The sequence below is a fragment of the Kogia breviceps genome, chromosome 3, assembly GCF_026419965.1.
Source record: "Kogia breviceps isolate mKogBre1 chromosome 3, mKogBre1 haplotype 1, whole genome shotgun sequence".
Taxonomy (NCBI): Eukaryota; Metazoa; Chordata; class Mammalia; order Artiodactyla; family Physeteridae; genus Kogia; species Kogia breviceps.
The window spans coordinates 50,961,294-50,977,166 of NC_081312.1; the positions used below are offsets into that span (position 1 = coordinate 50,961,294).

At 35.8% G+C, this 15,873-nt stretch overlaps 1 protein-coding gene across 6 annotated transcripts in view; it reads right to left on the reverse strand.

Moving 5' to 3' along the window:
* Positions 1 to 15,598, reverse strand: part of KLHDC1 (kelch domain containing 1) — a 44,747-nt gene extending 29,149 nt beyond the window's left edge. For 5 of the 6 annotated variants that reach the window (XM_067028495.1, XM_067028493.1, XM_067028492.1 and 2 more), the window contains exons 1-4: positions 15,384 to 15,589; positions 4,185 to 4,255; positions 3,589 to 3,706; positions 3,032 to 3,150 (exon numbers count right to left, since the gene is read on the reverse strand). In XM_067028495.1, coding sequence (XP_066884596.1) covers positions 3,032 to 3,150; positions 3,589 to 3,706; positions 4,185 to 4,255; positions 15,384 to 15,479 — 404 coding nt within the window. In that variant the 5' untranslated portion in view covers positions 15,480 to 15,589. Of the gene's footprint in view, positions 1 to 3,031; positions 3,151 to 3,588; positions 3,707 to 4,184; positions 4,256 to 15,383 lie in introns of all 6 variants that reach the window. The other variant, XM_067028494.1, reaches the window with a different exon arrangement.
* Positions 15,599 to 15,873: the final 275 nt, after the last annotated feature.

Genomic DNA, 15,873 nt, shown 5'->3' on the forward strand with positions numbered 1-15,873 from the left:
GGAGAGGCCACAACAGTGAGAGGCCCGCGTACCACACACACACACACACACACACACACACACACACAAAAAGAATCCACCCAAAAACTATAAAAACTAATAAATGAATTCAATAAAGTTACAGGACACAAAATTAATAGACATAAATCAGTTGCATTTCTATACACTAATAATGAACTATCAGAGACAGAAATCAAGAAAATAATTCCATTTACAATTGCATCAAAATGAATAAAATACCTAGGAATAAATTTAACCAAAAAGGTGAAAGACCTGTACTCTGAAAACTATAAGGCACTGATGAAAGAAACTGAAGATGACATGAATAAGTGGAAAGATATTTCATGTTCATGGATTGGAAGAATTAATATTGTTAAAATGTCCATACTACCCAAAGCAATCTACAGATTCAATGCAATCCTTATCAAAATACTGATGGCATTTTTTTCACAGAGCTAGAACAAATAATCCTAAAATTTTTATGGAACCACAAAAGACTCCAAATAGTCAAAATAATCTTGAGAAAGAAGAACAAAGCTAAATGTATCATGGTCCCTGTTTTCAAACTATACTACAAAGCTACAGTAATAAAAACAGTAAGGTACTGGTACAAAAATGACACATAGATCAATGAAACAGAATAGAGAGCCCAGAAGTAAACCCATGAATGTATGCTCAGTTAATCTACAACATAAGAATATACAATGGAGAAAAGACAGTCTCTTCAATAAGTGGTGTTGGGAAAACTTACAGCTACTTATAAAAGAATTAAACTAGACCATTTTCTCACACTATATACAAAAATAAACTCAAAATGCATTAAAGACTTAAGCATAAGGCTTGATACTATAAAACCCCTAGAAGAAAACTTAGGCAGTACACTCTTTGAAATCAGCCTTAGCAATATTTTTTTGGATCTGTCTCCTCTTGCAAGGGCAACAAAAGCAAAAAAATAAGCAAATGGGATCACAACAAACTAAAAAGCTTTTGTACAGCAAAAGAAACCATCAATAAAACAGAAAGGCAACCTACTGAATGGGAGAAGATATTTGCAAATGATATGTCCACTAGGGGCTAATATACAAAATATATAAAGAACTCAAACAACTCAGTATCAGTTAAAAAAAAACAACCCAGTTAAAAAATGGGGAAAAGACCTGAATAGACATTTTTCCAAAGAACACATACAGATGTCCAACAGGCATATGAAAAGATGCTCAGTATCACTAATCGTCAGGGAAATGCAAACCCAAACCACAATGAGATGTCACCTTATACCTGTCAGAATGGCTATTATCAAAAGGACAAGAAATAACAAGTGTTGGCACAGATGTGGAGAAAAGGAAACCTTCATGCATTTTTGGTGGGAATGTAAATTGATACAACCACTATAGAAAACAGCATGGAGGTTCCTCAAAAAATTAAAAATAGAACTATCATGCCATCCAGCAATGCCACTCCTATTTAACCAAATAAAATGAAAACACTTATTCAAAAAGATATATACACCCCAATGTTCATTGCAGCATTATTTACAATAGCCAAGATATGGAAGCAACCTGAGTCCATCAATAGATGAATGGATAAAGAAGATGTGGTGTGTATGTATGTACACACACACACACACACACACACACACACAATGAAATATTACTCAGCCATAAAAAAGAATGAAATTTTGCCATTTGTGACGACATGGATGGACTCAGAGAATATGCTAAGTGAAATAAATCAGAGAAAAACAAATACTGCACGTTTTCACTTATCTGTAGAATGTAAAAATAAAAACAAAGAACAAATATGAAAAAACAGATACAGAGAACGAACTAGTGGTTGCTAGAGGGGAAGGGTGGGGTATGGGTGAAATAGTGAAGTGAAGGGATGAAAAGGTACAAACCACCAGTTATAAAATTTAAAAACTAAATAATAAAAGATAAACTTGGATTCATATCTCATACCATTCACAGGTTTTTACTGGTTCTTCTTCCTTTGGCTGTGCCACATGGCTTGCAGGATCTTAGTTTCCTGACCAGGGATCAAACCCGTGCCCTCAGCAGTGAAACTGTGGAGTCCTAACCACTGGACCTCCAGGGAATCCCTCCCAGGTTTCTTAAAACAACAAAAGTACTAGAGGAAAATATGTGAGAATTAGTTTATAATCTGGGAATGGAAAAAACCTTTGCAATTAATTGACTCAAAGTCAAGAGCCAGAAAAGAAATTATTGATAAATTTACCTAAATAACAGCTTTAAGAAGCTGTTTAATACATGCAAAATGCACTTTATACAAAGTCAAAAGACAAATGACAACCTGGAAAAAATATTTTCAGGGCTTCCCTGGAGGTGCAGTGGTTGAGAATCTGCCTGCTAATGCAGGGGACACGGGTTCAAGCCCTGGTCTGGGAAGATCCCAAATGCCGCGGAGCGGCTAGGCCCGTGAGCCATGGTCGCTGAGCCTGCGCGTCCGGAGCCTGTGCTCCGCAACGGGTGAGGCCACAACAGTGAGAGGCCCGTGTACCGTAAAAAAAAAAAAAAAAATCATACCCCCGGTGATTGTAATTTGATTAGTTCTGGGTTATCACCTGGGCTTCAGGTCTTCTTAAAAGATCCCCAGATTATTTCTATGGCAGACAAGTTTGAGAACCATTGCTATAAAAATATAAAAGATATTAATAAAAGTAGCTATTTGTGCATGTGGAGGGTGGGATCAGGATGGATGGGGACAGGAGTGGGAGCCAGACTTTTCATTGTATCCTTTTTAATATGGTTTTGATTTCTGAACCATGTAACTGTATTAACAATTCAGAAAATTAATAAAGTAACGAATTTTTAAAAACCAAATAGCTGCTTCCACCATGTTTATTCTTATGACCTGGCTCTTATTCAGGCTTCAAAACTGCCTTTAACATCAATGTCAAAACAAGTTTGTAACTATCTTGAAAAAAATCTCAGACTTTCAAGTTTTCTCTATTTTGGTCACAAGCTGTAATCCTTACTTGAGTGCAGTTAATGAGATCATCTTGCTGCATTACCTGTCTTTATATACCCAGCAGGAAAGTTTATCTCGTGGTGTGGGTGGTTGACCTTCAAAGTTGGTGATTTTTTCCCAAACATAGGTTCCATCTCTTGTTCGCAAATTAACAAAATAAAGCTTTTAAAAGAGGAGAACACCATTAGCAGACAGGACATTGGAAAATTAAATGTATGTCACAGGGATATGTGATCCAAAATTAATAATATTACTTTTTCATTTTTAAAAGGTAAAAATTTTAATTGTAGAGCTAATGAAAATGGGACTATGTTTTAGAAGCAAAAATGATATATGAAAAATACTGAAATGGATCGTTTCCCATCATGCTCTTGCCCTATGAATATCAACTAAGTACATAGTTAATTCTGAAGCAGAAAGACATGGCAGAAGAGAGGAGCACGATGCTGCACTTTCACCCTATCTTTAAAACCTTATCATCATAAGCTCAAGCTTTTCTACATATGTCTTCTTTGTAAAATACATTCGTAACCTTGTGAGATGAAGTGACACATTAAACATTACATTTTTCTGCGCTCCTGAATTGAAAAAAGAAATTACTCGATTGCTGTATCCTTTGTCATCATATCCTCCAAAAACGTATAGCTTTCCATTAATGCAAGCACCGCAACTTCCTGACATGGAGGTAGGGAGTTCTCCTTCCATGAGGTGCATGGTCCTGCAGCAAGAATAACGTGGAATTCCATAACTTTCCAGAAAAGCAAATTAAAATTCCCTTTGAACTCTATGAGTACTTTTTCAATGAAACCTGTCACTGACAATTACAATTAAGATATAATGGTAGCCAATACTGTAAAAACTGTAAGAAGATCCATGGTAAAGATTTTTCAACCTACTTGGGGAAAAAAGTTACAAAATCTTCACATGTCACCAGAATTGGGCATTAGTTAGTAGAACAAAGCAAAGTCTTCAGAAACAGCCTTAGTCTTGAGAGGAATAGTAGAGGACAAAGAATGGAGAGAGGTAGCGAGTTGGGGAAAGAAACAGCCAGAGAGAATAAAGCATTGAAAGAAAAGGAAAGGGAGACAATATAATGTTGCAGCACATTCTAAGTATGGTCTCAGACTCCCTGTGGGCTATGACAGCAGTTATAACAGATATTAAGACTGGACATTCTGCAATTTAAAATTACTTACCACAACCCACTATCAATCTCATAGGTCCAAATCTCATCATTAGGCAAATATACTTCATTGTCTTCAATAGACTAAAAACACAGAATACATAAAATTATGTTTATTAATTACAAAGTAACAACTAAATAGTTCCTCAGGATGGGGAAACTGCAATGGAAATAGTACAAAACACAAAACCATAAACAGCCTCAAAGATGACTTTTTCAACAGAAATAAAGATAGATCAAAAGAGAAGGGGAAGAGAGACATTTTCAAAGAGAAAGCGGGCAAACAATAAGGGTTAGAATACAAAATAGCAAGTACATGAGTCTCAAGAAAAGACTCAGGGTAGTTAAACCTTACAAGTAATTTCAAGTAAGAGAAAATAGCAAAACAATAACATTACAGCAGAACACTGAAGAATGTGAAGCCAGGAAGAAAAGGAGTATCAAAAAAGGGCAATGTATTTTGGGTGAAGGGGAGTTAAGAAAGGAAACTTAAAGTATAACTAAGAACACTGTATCATATACCTTGATTCACTAAACATATTTTTTGAGTGCCTACTATGTGCAAGCATAGTGTTAGATATTCATTAAATATAGAATCTAAGGATCAAGATAAATTTAGCTAGTCAAACTGAAAACTCAGAATCTGAATAATCTCTAAAGAAGCCAATAACATAAACAGAATAGTACATTCTGATATTTATGATGAAAAGAAAAATTAGAATAATAATTTTCTTTATGTTAAGTTTAAAAACTTAGGAGTTAAAACAAATCCCTACATAAATCTATCATGATTACTTAGAATCTATAAAATAACTCAAAAATAGCTAGTGGTAAAAGATGTCAGTTTAAGAATTTCTAAGACTGTATGATGCATAAATTATTAACATGCTAAGCAGAGTTAGCTGATTTTCTCATTGCTGTTAGTTAAATTTTTTAAATAGTATCTTGGCTACCAGGTCTGTCTATGCCTCTGTCTCTGTCTCTGTCTCTGTCTCTGTCTCTCACACACACACAGCAGAAAACCATTATATTAATTCCAAGGAAACTTCCACTCATGTATGAACTGAGGAAACCATATTACATGGCTAAGTAAATAACCGTTAAGAAAGGGAGATTATAATTACTTGATTCTAAAGTTTAATGGCATCAGGCTCTAGTAGTCTCATGTGTACACCATTACAACAGAAATAGTATGAAAATGGATTCTGTTACTACTCTGCTTAAGTCCCTTCAATGCTTCCCTGTTGCTCTCAGGATAGTCTAAAATCCTTATGATTCTGTGCTACATGGTACCTGCTATCCCTCTAAAGTTCTTCTTGCCTTTAGTCATTATGCTCCAGTCTTCTTTCAGTTTCCTTCTTACTTTCTCAGCAATTTCACTCCTAAATTATCCCTTCTCTTCTACATTATCAAGTTTCCTTCTCTACTAGATCACTCCTATCAATACCTAAAAATGCCTTAGTATAACTCATCTTTAAAAAAAAAAAACCCAACTCTCCCATAACTCTTTCTCTCATTTCTCTGCTCCCTTCACAACAAAATTTCCATACTGAGTTAACTACAGTAGAAGTCTCTATTGCTTCACCTCTCATTATTTCATCAGTCCAGACTAATCATTCCAGACTCATTCCACTAAAACTGCTTTTGTCAAGGTCACCCTAAAAAAAGAGAACTAGTGAACTGATTAATCCAGAAACATAGCCCAGAGAGATGGAATATATAAAAAAGAAGAGACATGGAGGAAGAGAGAGAAGAACTAAGTCTAATCAGAATTACATTAGGATGTAATAGAGAGAATGAGGAAGAGGCAATATTTGAAGAGACAAAGCCTGAAAGTTTTGCTAAATTGTTGAAAGTCATCCATCCTGAGATCTAGGAAGTCCTAACAAGTTCCAAGCAGGGTAAATAAACATAAATCCATACCTAGATACATCACAGTAAAACTGTATATCAAAGAAGATACACTCTTAAAATCTGCCAGAGAAAAGAAAGATCATCTTCAAATGAATGGCAACTAATGACTGACTTCTCATTAGCAACAACTCAAGAATAAATCATATTAGCCAATGTGCTTAATGAAAGTAACTTTCCACATAGAATTCTATACTCAGTAAAAATATCTTTTAAGAACCGAGGTAAAATAAAGAAATTTTCAAACAAAAACTGAGACAGCTGGCCAATAACAGACCCTCACTTTAAGAAATTCTAATAGATGTTGTACTTCAGGCAAAAGACAAATGATCAAAATTAAACATCTGATATGCAACAAGCAATAGTGTGACAAGATTCTGGTAAAGTGTGTGGATAGATTTAAACATAAAAAAGGCTAAGCTTTTTTTGATGCCTAATTTAAAGTGGGGGCTGGGGGGAACAGGATAGGACTAACTAGAGAAGAGGGTGCTCAGATTTAAAAGCTTGTGAAGTATCTGAACCCTGTGGAAAGAAGTAAAATTATTAACTTTGAACTTTGTGAAGTATTCATGCTGAAATAGAGTATCTACTAGATGACTAGAAATAAATCATCTAATTTCTATACAAGCAAAGAGAAAAAAATGGAAAGATAACAAAAAACTCAAAACATTTTCAAAATGACAAAGTTAAAGAAGGAGGAGGAGGAGAAATGAAGGGGGACAAATATAAAACACATCTGATGAAAAAAGTGTATCAGAATTACTTTCAGTAGAAATAGGCTAAAACTCTCTAGCTATATCAGACTAGATAAAAATAAAATCCAGCTATTTTCAGGTTATAAGAAATATCTAAAATATAAAGATACACAGTTTCCATCAGAAGATATGTCATGCAAATACTAACCAAAAGAAAACTAGTGTAGCCATACTAACACCAGCAAAATAGATTTTAAGGCAAATAACATTACTACAGATAAAGAGGAGCATTATAAAATTATAAAATGTTCTATTAACCAGAAAGCTATAACAATTCTGAATTCATATACACCCAAAAAGGTAGCCTAAAGATATATATATAAAGTAAAATCTTACAGGATCATAAGGGGAAACTAACAAATCTACAGTTAGAGTGGGAGTTTTTAATTTTAATATCTGTTACAGTAATTGATAGAACAGGAAGTAAAATAATAAAAAAAAGGATACAGGAGATTTGAACACAACTAGCAAGATTAATAAAATGCACACATATAAAACACTCCCTTGAAGTGTTTGTGTATATATATGCATGTATATGTACATATATAATTAGAATATATATTCTTAATGAGAACAAAGAGTATATTTATGAAAATTGATTACATGCTGGTCCTTAAAGCAAGCCTCAACATATTCCAAAGGACTGGTATTAGATAAGTAGAGACTGCACTCTCTGAATATTAACACAATTAAGTTAGACATTAATAACAGAAAGGTAACTATAAAAATAGCATATTGTTAGAAATTTATATTATTTTCCTAAACAACTTATGGGTCAAATAATAATGGAAAGTATAAAATATTAGAACTAAAATGACAAAATACTGCTTATCAAAACTTGAGGAATACAGCTAAAGAGGTACTTAGAAGAAAATGTATAGCTTTATATACTTACATTAAAGAATTAAAAAGTCTCAAAAAGAATGAGTTGAGCATCCAATGTCAGAAATTCAAGAAATAACAGCATAATAAACCCATAGAAAGTAGGAAGAAATAAGGAGCAGATATTAATGAAAATTTTAAAAACACAACAGAGAGGATCAAGTAGACCAAAAATTGGTGTTTCTGAAGGCTGATAAACCTGTGGCAAGACTATTAAAGGTGGGCGGCGGGGCGGAAAGGAAGGCACCACTTGACAATTCTAGGAATGAAAAAGGGGCCATATCTATAGCTACTACAGAGAATAAATAGTATTATGAACAACCTGAGTTTATGCCGATAAATTTTAAAACCTAAATGAAATGGATAGACTCCTGGGGCTGGAGGTGGGAGTGAGGAAACTTGACTCAAGAAAAAATGGAAAATGTGAATAATCCCACAGCTTTAAATAGATTGAATCAGAGATTTAAAACCTCCTCCACAAAGTACCAAACCCAGATGGCTTTAAAGATGAGTTCTTACAAACACTCAAAGAACAAATAGTTCAATCTTCCGAAAAATCTATTCCAGAATATAAAAGAAGGAACACTGCCCAATCCACTTTTGAACATAGATGTAAAATTGGTAAAAAAGTAATTAGTAAATAGGATCCAGTGATGTATAAAATGGGTAATACATTACAATAACTTGTACTTAATCCAAGGAATGGAACATTGGTTTAATATTACAAATATTACTTATTTTTTGTATAAGTCATCATATTAAGAGATCAAAGAAGAAAAAACAATTATCTCAGTATGATGCAAAAAAATCACTCTTGAAAACTCAACATTCATAAATTGAAAATCAGGTAGAAGGGCATGTCATTAATTTGAAAGAGGCCATCTACAAACAAACAAACAAGAAAAACTCTAAAGCAATCATAAAACTTAACAATCAAACTTAAACAATCACTCTGAGATTAGGAGCAAGAAAAATTGGCTTCTATTTAACATTGTACTTCAGGTCCACCAGTGGAGTAAAGAAAAGGAAATAAAAAGGAATAAACATTGGGATGCAAGAAACAAAACTGTCATCATCTGTAGATTACATGACTCTACATAGAAAATAAAAAGATAATTAACAGATGAATTTCAAAAATTAATATAAGAAAGCTTGCCAGTGGCGCAGTGGTTGCGAGTCCGCCTGCCAATGCAGAGGACACGGGTTTGTGCTCTGATCTGGGAAGATCCCACATGCTGCGGAGCGGCTGGGCCCGTGAGCTATGGCCGCTGAGCCTGTGTTTCCGGAGCCTGTGCTCCACAACGGGAGAGGCCACAACAGTAAGAGGCCTGCGTACCACTAAAAAAATAATAAAAATCAAAAAGAAAGCTTGCCAGAATCAAAAATATTCAAGTCAACTGTCTTTCAAAACACCAGCAACAATCAAGAAATTTAATTTTTTTAAAGAAATCTAGTTTTTAAAAAACAATAAAAAAATACAAAGAAGCCAAGAATAAACCCAACAAAAGATATACAAGATCCCTATGAAGATACTATAAAACTCTATTGAAAGATAACAAAAAGTCTGGCATAGAGAGACATACTATATACCTGGATTTGAAATCTCAATTTCATAACATGTTTATCACCCTCAAATGATCTAAGATTGAGTACAGTAACATAAAATCTCAATATGGTACTTTATTTGACAATCTGATTCTAAAGTTTATACAAATGAGGAAGCACTGTGGAAAATAATTTAGCAGTTCTAAAAGTTGAATGTAGAATAACCATTTGACCCAGGAATTCCACTCCTAGGTACCCAAAAGAATAAAAAATAGGGGCTCAGATACTTGTATGCCAATATTCACATCAGGACTATTCACAATACACAAAAGGTGGCAACAACCCAAGTGTCCCAACAACAGATGAATGGATAAACAAAATGTGGTATATGCATACAGTGTAATCATATTCACCATAAAAAGGAAGGAAGTTCTGATACATACTGTAACACAGCGAACCTTGAAAATATTATGCTAAATAAAATGAGCCAGACTCAAAAAGACAAATATTGTATGATTCCATTTATATGAAATATCTAGGAAAATGCAAATACATAAAGACAGAATGATTAGAAGTTAGCAGGGATTGGGGTAAGGAAGAAGGGAGAGTTTCTGTTTGGAGTAATGAAAAGTTTTGGAACTAGATAGTGGTAATACTGCACAACATTGTGAATGTAATTAATGCCACTGAACTGTACAGTCACCTGGTTAAAATGGCAAATTAAATGTTTTATATATTTTACTATTATTGAAAAATAGTAAAGAAAATTCATACAAAAAACCAAAAGGTTCTAAATAACCAAAATATTCCTGAAGAACAAGATAGGGTGGGGATGGGGCTTTTACCACCCAACATTTAGACTTCTGGTAAAGCTGTTGTAATTTAGATGCTGAGGTTCTGTCACAAGAATAAATAGACAAAATGCACAGAAAAAAGAACTTAGAAACAGACCACACATACTTGGAAACGATGTGTAACAGACTGAGTTTGCATGTTAGTAGGGAAAGAGGGGACTATTTAATATATAACACAAGAACAACTGGTTATCCACACTGAAAATATAATGAAATAGGATCCCTACCTTAAACCAACCAAATAAAAAATTCAGATTTAAAAAAAAAAGATTTAAACATGGAAGGCAAAACCAAAAATCATTTAGAAGACAATACAGGAGACTTTATGATCTCCACACTGGGAAAGATTTCTTAAGAGGCAGAAAGCACAAAGCATTAAAGAAAAGACTGAAATTACATTAAAATTAAAAACTTCTGTTGAACAAAGGAAAAAGAAAGTGCAAAGATAAGCTACAAACTAGAAGGCATATTCAACTCATACAACTATATAATTAAAGTATTCCTATAAATCAGTAAAAGACAACTCAATAGACAAGTGAGCAAAAGACAGGAACCAGCATTTTTACAGAAGAGAAAACACAAATAGTTCATAAGGCTATGAAAATATACTCCACTGTAATCATGGAAAGTAAATAAAAACCACAATGAAACATCATGTCACACTCACTGGATTGGCAAAAACTTTAAGGCCAGATGGCATCAAATGTTGTCAAGGATGTGGACCAAGGAGGGGGCTGGTGGTAGTGTAGATTGATACAAATATTTTGGCAACACTGACATTCCCAAGTAAATGTGATGTGTGCATCAGGCAACCCAGCATTCCATTTCTTGGTATATGCCCTAAGGAGTGTACATGTCCTGCTGCATGTATAACAGGAGATATATTACCAAGAATGCTCAATGTAGCATTGCTTACAAACCAAAAAAACCCTGAAGCATTCAAATATTCATCAGTAGTGGAATAGATAAGGAAACTGCTGTAAATTCACACAACAGAATATTATACAGGACACACATCAAATGACTGCATCCAGGGATGATTTTCAAAATATTTAATAACTGGGCAGCACAGAAACTAACCAAACAGAATAAACACCAAGTAAACACAGGTACAGCCATGCAAGTGTACACCAGCTGAATACAAGTAATGTGTGAATCTAAAAAACATGTTAACTAAAAGAATTAAGTCATGAAAGAAAACACATGCTCTGATTCAAAAACCAAATAATATATTGTTTAGAGACAGATGCACGTGTGATAAAACTATAAAGAGAATAGTGATTAATAAGAAATCAAGATAGTGGTACCCTGTGAGGGTGGGAGGAAAGATATAATCAGTGAAGGATAAACAGGAGGCTTCTAAGGTACTGAGTCTAGCTGATTTTTTAATCTGGAAGTTAAACACGACAGTTATTTTACATACTCTTTTGTACATACATTTCAAATTTTTAAATTAAAGAATAAAACTTTAAGAAATGAGTATTAGGTAGCTCACAGAATCATCAGGGAAGCTGGAGAACCAGCCTCTGATCTATGTAGAGAGGAGCAAGGTCTGAAACCCTTCCAGAGAACCAGTCTGATGTGCAAACTGCCCCAGTCACTGGTGAGCATCACACTGCAGCTTGTAGCACTGCCTTTTGCCAGGGACCTTATCTTCCTACAACTTCTACTGCTCGCTAAGAATCCTCTTTAGGTCCTGATTTTTACAGGTTTATTCCTGAGCCCAAATCTAGCACACATACATCTAACAAACAGCATCCAAGTTACCTGCTCACAACCTAGCTGCAAGGGAAGCTGAAAAATACCTGGCACTCGGGTTCTTTTATATTGGGCACCTACCATGAGCTATGCCCAATTCTGGACACTGGAGACACAATAGGGAACAAAACCCCCTTCTTTATAGAATATACATTCTATGAAGGTAGGTAGGAGGTACTCAGACAACTAAAATAAATACTCCAACAAGACTCGCTTAGTGGGGGATACTACAAGAGGAAGGGGATTCAAATGCTGGGCATCTAAAAAGAATAAATGTCTTCCACATAATATGGATGGTCTGTGTCACCATGAATATATGTCTATGAATATATAAAGTGAACTATTAAGTTAAAGAAATACACACTTAAGGCTTTTAATACACATTGCTAAATTTCTCTTCAGAAAAGGTTACCAGTGCATAAGTAATTCATTTCCCCATGCTCTTCTCAAAAATTCTTTTTAATATTTACAAATTAGAAAAGAAAAAATTCATTATTTTCAGCTGGGTTTCTCTGATTCATATTCTATTTTTACTTCTTCTTTTGTAAACTGCTGTGCATATCCACTGCTCATTTTTCAAGGGCAATATTCATCTTTAATTTTACAGGACCTTTGTCTGTCATAAATGTTGCAAATACCTCCCCCAGTTTGTCATTTGCCTTCTTACTTTATGGTGTTTAAAAAACACAGATTTTAATTTTTTTAAACTTTGATCTTGACTGCTCTAAGATGATTAAACAATTTTCACTTACATTAAAAATATTTTTGGTCTACCAAACTTTTTCCCTTATAGTTTTTTCCCAATTCAGTTTTTCTTTTCCCAGCTCAAGATTTTACAAGAGTCACATATTTTCTTTGGTATCATATAACTTAACTTCTCTACATTTGTCAATCGTGAAACTCCACTATCATTTTCCTCCAGCTGTCCCAGGACCATTTACTGAATAAGCAATTGTTTTTCTAGAATTGAAATGCTACCTTTTATATACAAAATAATCTTATATGCTTGGCTGTTTATGTTATTTCTTCTCCATTCCATCATGCTTTCTCAACGTGCATCAGGACCACTGATTTAAAAGTATCATAATGTTTTTTTAATATCTGGTAGTATAAACCTTCATTCTTTTCAGACATTTTCTAAATTGATTCTTCTTCCCTTTAAATCCTATTCAAAACAAATATATAGTTAAACAGATTCAGCTGCTAGCTTCTATAAGGAAAAGTTTAGGGCAAAATGTATTAATATCAATTGTGTTAGGGAAATAAAACTGTTCGTTCATATGATTAAACAGTAAGAAGAAAGCATATCATCTGTAAGGATGCTAAAACACTGCTTCGCCTCCAAAATTTGGAAAAAAGTACTCACAACTTTTAAATGCTCCTAGTTGCAATACTAAAGTCTGTATGAATTTCAGTAATGTGGAAAGGATATGGAAGAACTAGGAGCAAGAGAATATTCTGGCACCAATTATAATTTACTACTTACTTTTTTCAGCTTTGCTGCTCTTACCTCTAGAGGTAGGGCTGTTTTCAGATACAAAGTCCTTTAGAAAATGCTCAACGATAGAGTAATAAATAATTTAGACAGATATATGTTGGCCATTCAAGTTTTAGGATATACATTTGTCAATTTTAACACACATTGTGTTAATGAGGAGGAAAATTGTGCTTGGAACATACGATCTGGAATCATCTGACCATTATTCTTAACTGCTGACTACTGGATAACCTCCAGATTCCAGGGTCTTTTAGCTGTTCACAAGGATCTGAATAAAACAATTGTGGGAAGGATTCTATTTTTTCTCACGATATGCCATGTCTTCTTTTCTGCCTCCTACTCTCCCTTTCCTTCCGCTTATGCCTTAGACATATTTTAAGCGCTGACAATCTCTGGAATTTAAAAAGTAGTAGACTTGATCTAAATCTGTGTGGTACTTTCCAGGGTGGTTCATACAGCATTTACTCATTGGATCAATCAGTAGTAGGAAGTATTTCTAGTCACTGACTGCCACCTGAAGACCTGAAATCTTATCAATTACACAATTTTCAAGATTAAAATGAGATATAACAAATTCAGACATTTCAGTTATGGGCCCAACAGAAATCTATACTGTCACAAGATATAAGATATTACAGATTACTATTTTAAGTGAGATTTTTTTCATTTAACTTTTACAATATTAAGAACCAACATAGCAGATGAAGTTTGACACCTGTACATCTTCAAGTGGCAGAGCTCAAAAACAATCAAAGTATTTCTTCTGCAAAAACCATCATTATATCTAGACTACTTTTTCATCAAGAACAAATGGTGGAAATATTAGACCTTAAGAGAGCACAGTCACCTAATTTATGTTTATCATAGAAAAAATAGCCTTTGGAAATCCAATATACCTATGTTGGAATCTGCTGCCCTTTGAGGTCAAATGGTCATTCAAATTATTTACTCTTACTGATTCATCTTCCTTATTTTTAAACTGGGGACATTACTTACCTTACAAGATATGGTAAGGATTATACAAAATTAGGGATATGAGATTTCCTAGCACATGCCACGTATAGTAGGCACTCAAATGTGAGTTCTGATTTTCTCATCCTGATACTGAATCAAATTAAAAATAAACACACAAACAAAACAACAACAAAAACCAACTTGGATCTGAGAATCATTTAACATATACAGTATGTTCTTTATTTCAGTGAGCGATTCAGTCATGTTACATCTGTCACATAATAGCATCGAGTCAGTCAGAAATATGTAGGTTCTACATCCAGTAGAACTCCAGATGGCTCGCTTTTTAAAAAAAATCTGTAAACTAAAGGGGTTGTTTTCCATCTTAAAATCTTTGATTCTATTATCCTACGATTATAGAGACAAAACAAATACACATATTCAAACTTCCACTGTAGTAAGAATTTTAAAGCATAATACTCTTAAGTATATTGTTGTTAATACAAGTCTGTTTTGAGACTCGAAAAAATTTCATAATTACCCCGTGGTAAAGGAATGCCACTAAAAATTACTTAGAAACACTTAAATGCTTCAGTGATTTCGATATTTCGGATCGCGCCACGGGAATAAGTAAATATTTACAAAATAATATAGCACGGCATCCTCGGTGGGCTTTTTGAGTCTGCGCAAGCAGTTAAAAATGATCATCAGTCGCGCAGTAACCGACTGAGTGCTGGGTAAGCCGGGTTATCGGCCAGCTGCGAGGACGGGGATAACTGGAGAGTGGGAAGAGCCCCGGACTGGGGTTTGAAGGCTAGTTTCCTAGTGGAAGCAACGGCGGCGCGGCGTCAAGCCCTGGCGCGGCGGGAGAGCGGCCGATGGCGGAGGGCCGGGCGGGGCGCGGGGGTCTCCGGGCGCGCCGGGCGCGCCGGCCTGGGCCGCGGACCGGCCCCCGCGTCGGGGCCGGGTGTGGGCGGGTGCTCGGCGGCCACTCTGGCCGAGAAGCCGGGCGGGCTCCCGGCGCGAGTCCGCCCCGTCCCGCCTCTTCCCCTTACCACGTAGCCCCCCCACACGTAGAGGAAGTTTCCGTCCACCACTGCGCAGTGGCCGCTGCGCTCCTCGGCCACGCAAAACAGCTGGGAGTCCGCCATCCGCGCCGTCGCTAGGCCCAGCCGCTCGGCCCGCTGCAGCCCCGTGCCCACGGAGCGGCCTTTCCTCCAGCCCGCTCCTCCACGCACGAACGGAACGCGTCGAGGGTCGAGATTGGTGGGAAGGCGGCACCAGTGCGGCTGCGCCGTGCCGAAGCCCGCCCGGGAAGCAGAGCCTGGGGCGGCGTCGGCAGTTAGGGATGTTTGAGGTCTGAGTGGGCGGGGAGGTGCCTTGGCTTCTCCGCAACCCTGCCACCCGCTGATTTCGTGTCACTTGCGATTGTGTTGTGTGGGCGAAACAACCTGTATACCTTATCCAGTGGCTCAGTGGACTTCTGGTCCATGGGCGTGATGCTGCTGTGACTTAAATCAATATGTTAATACAATAATGCTTTGT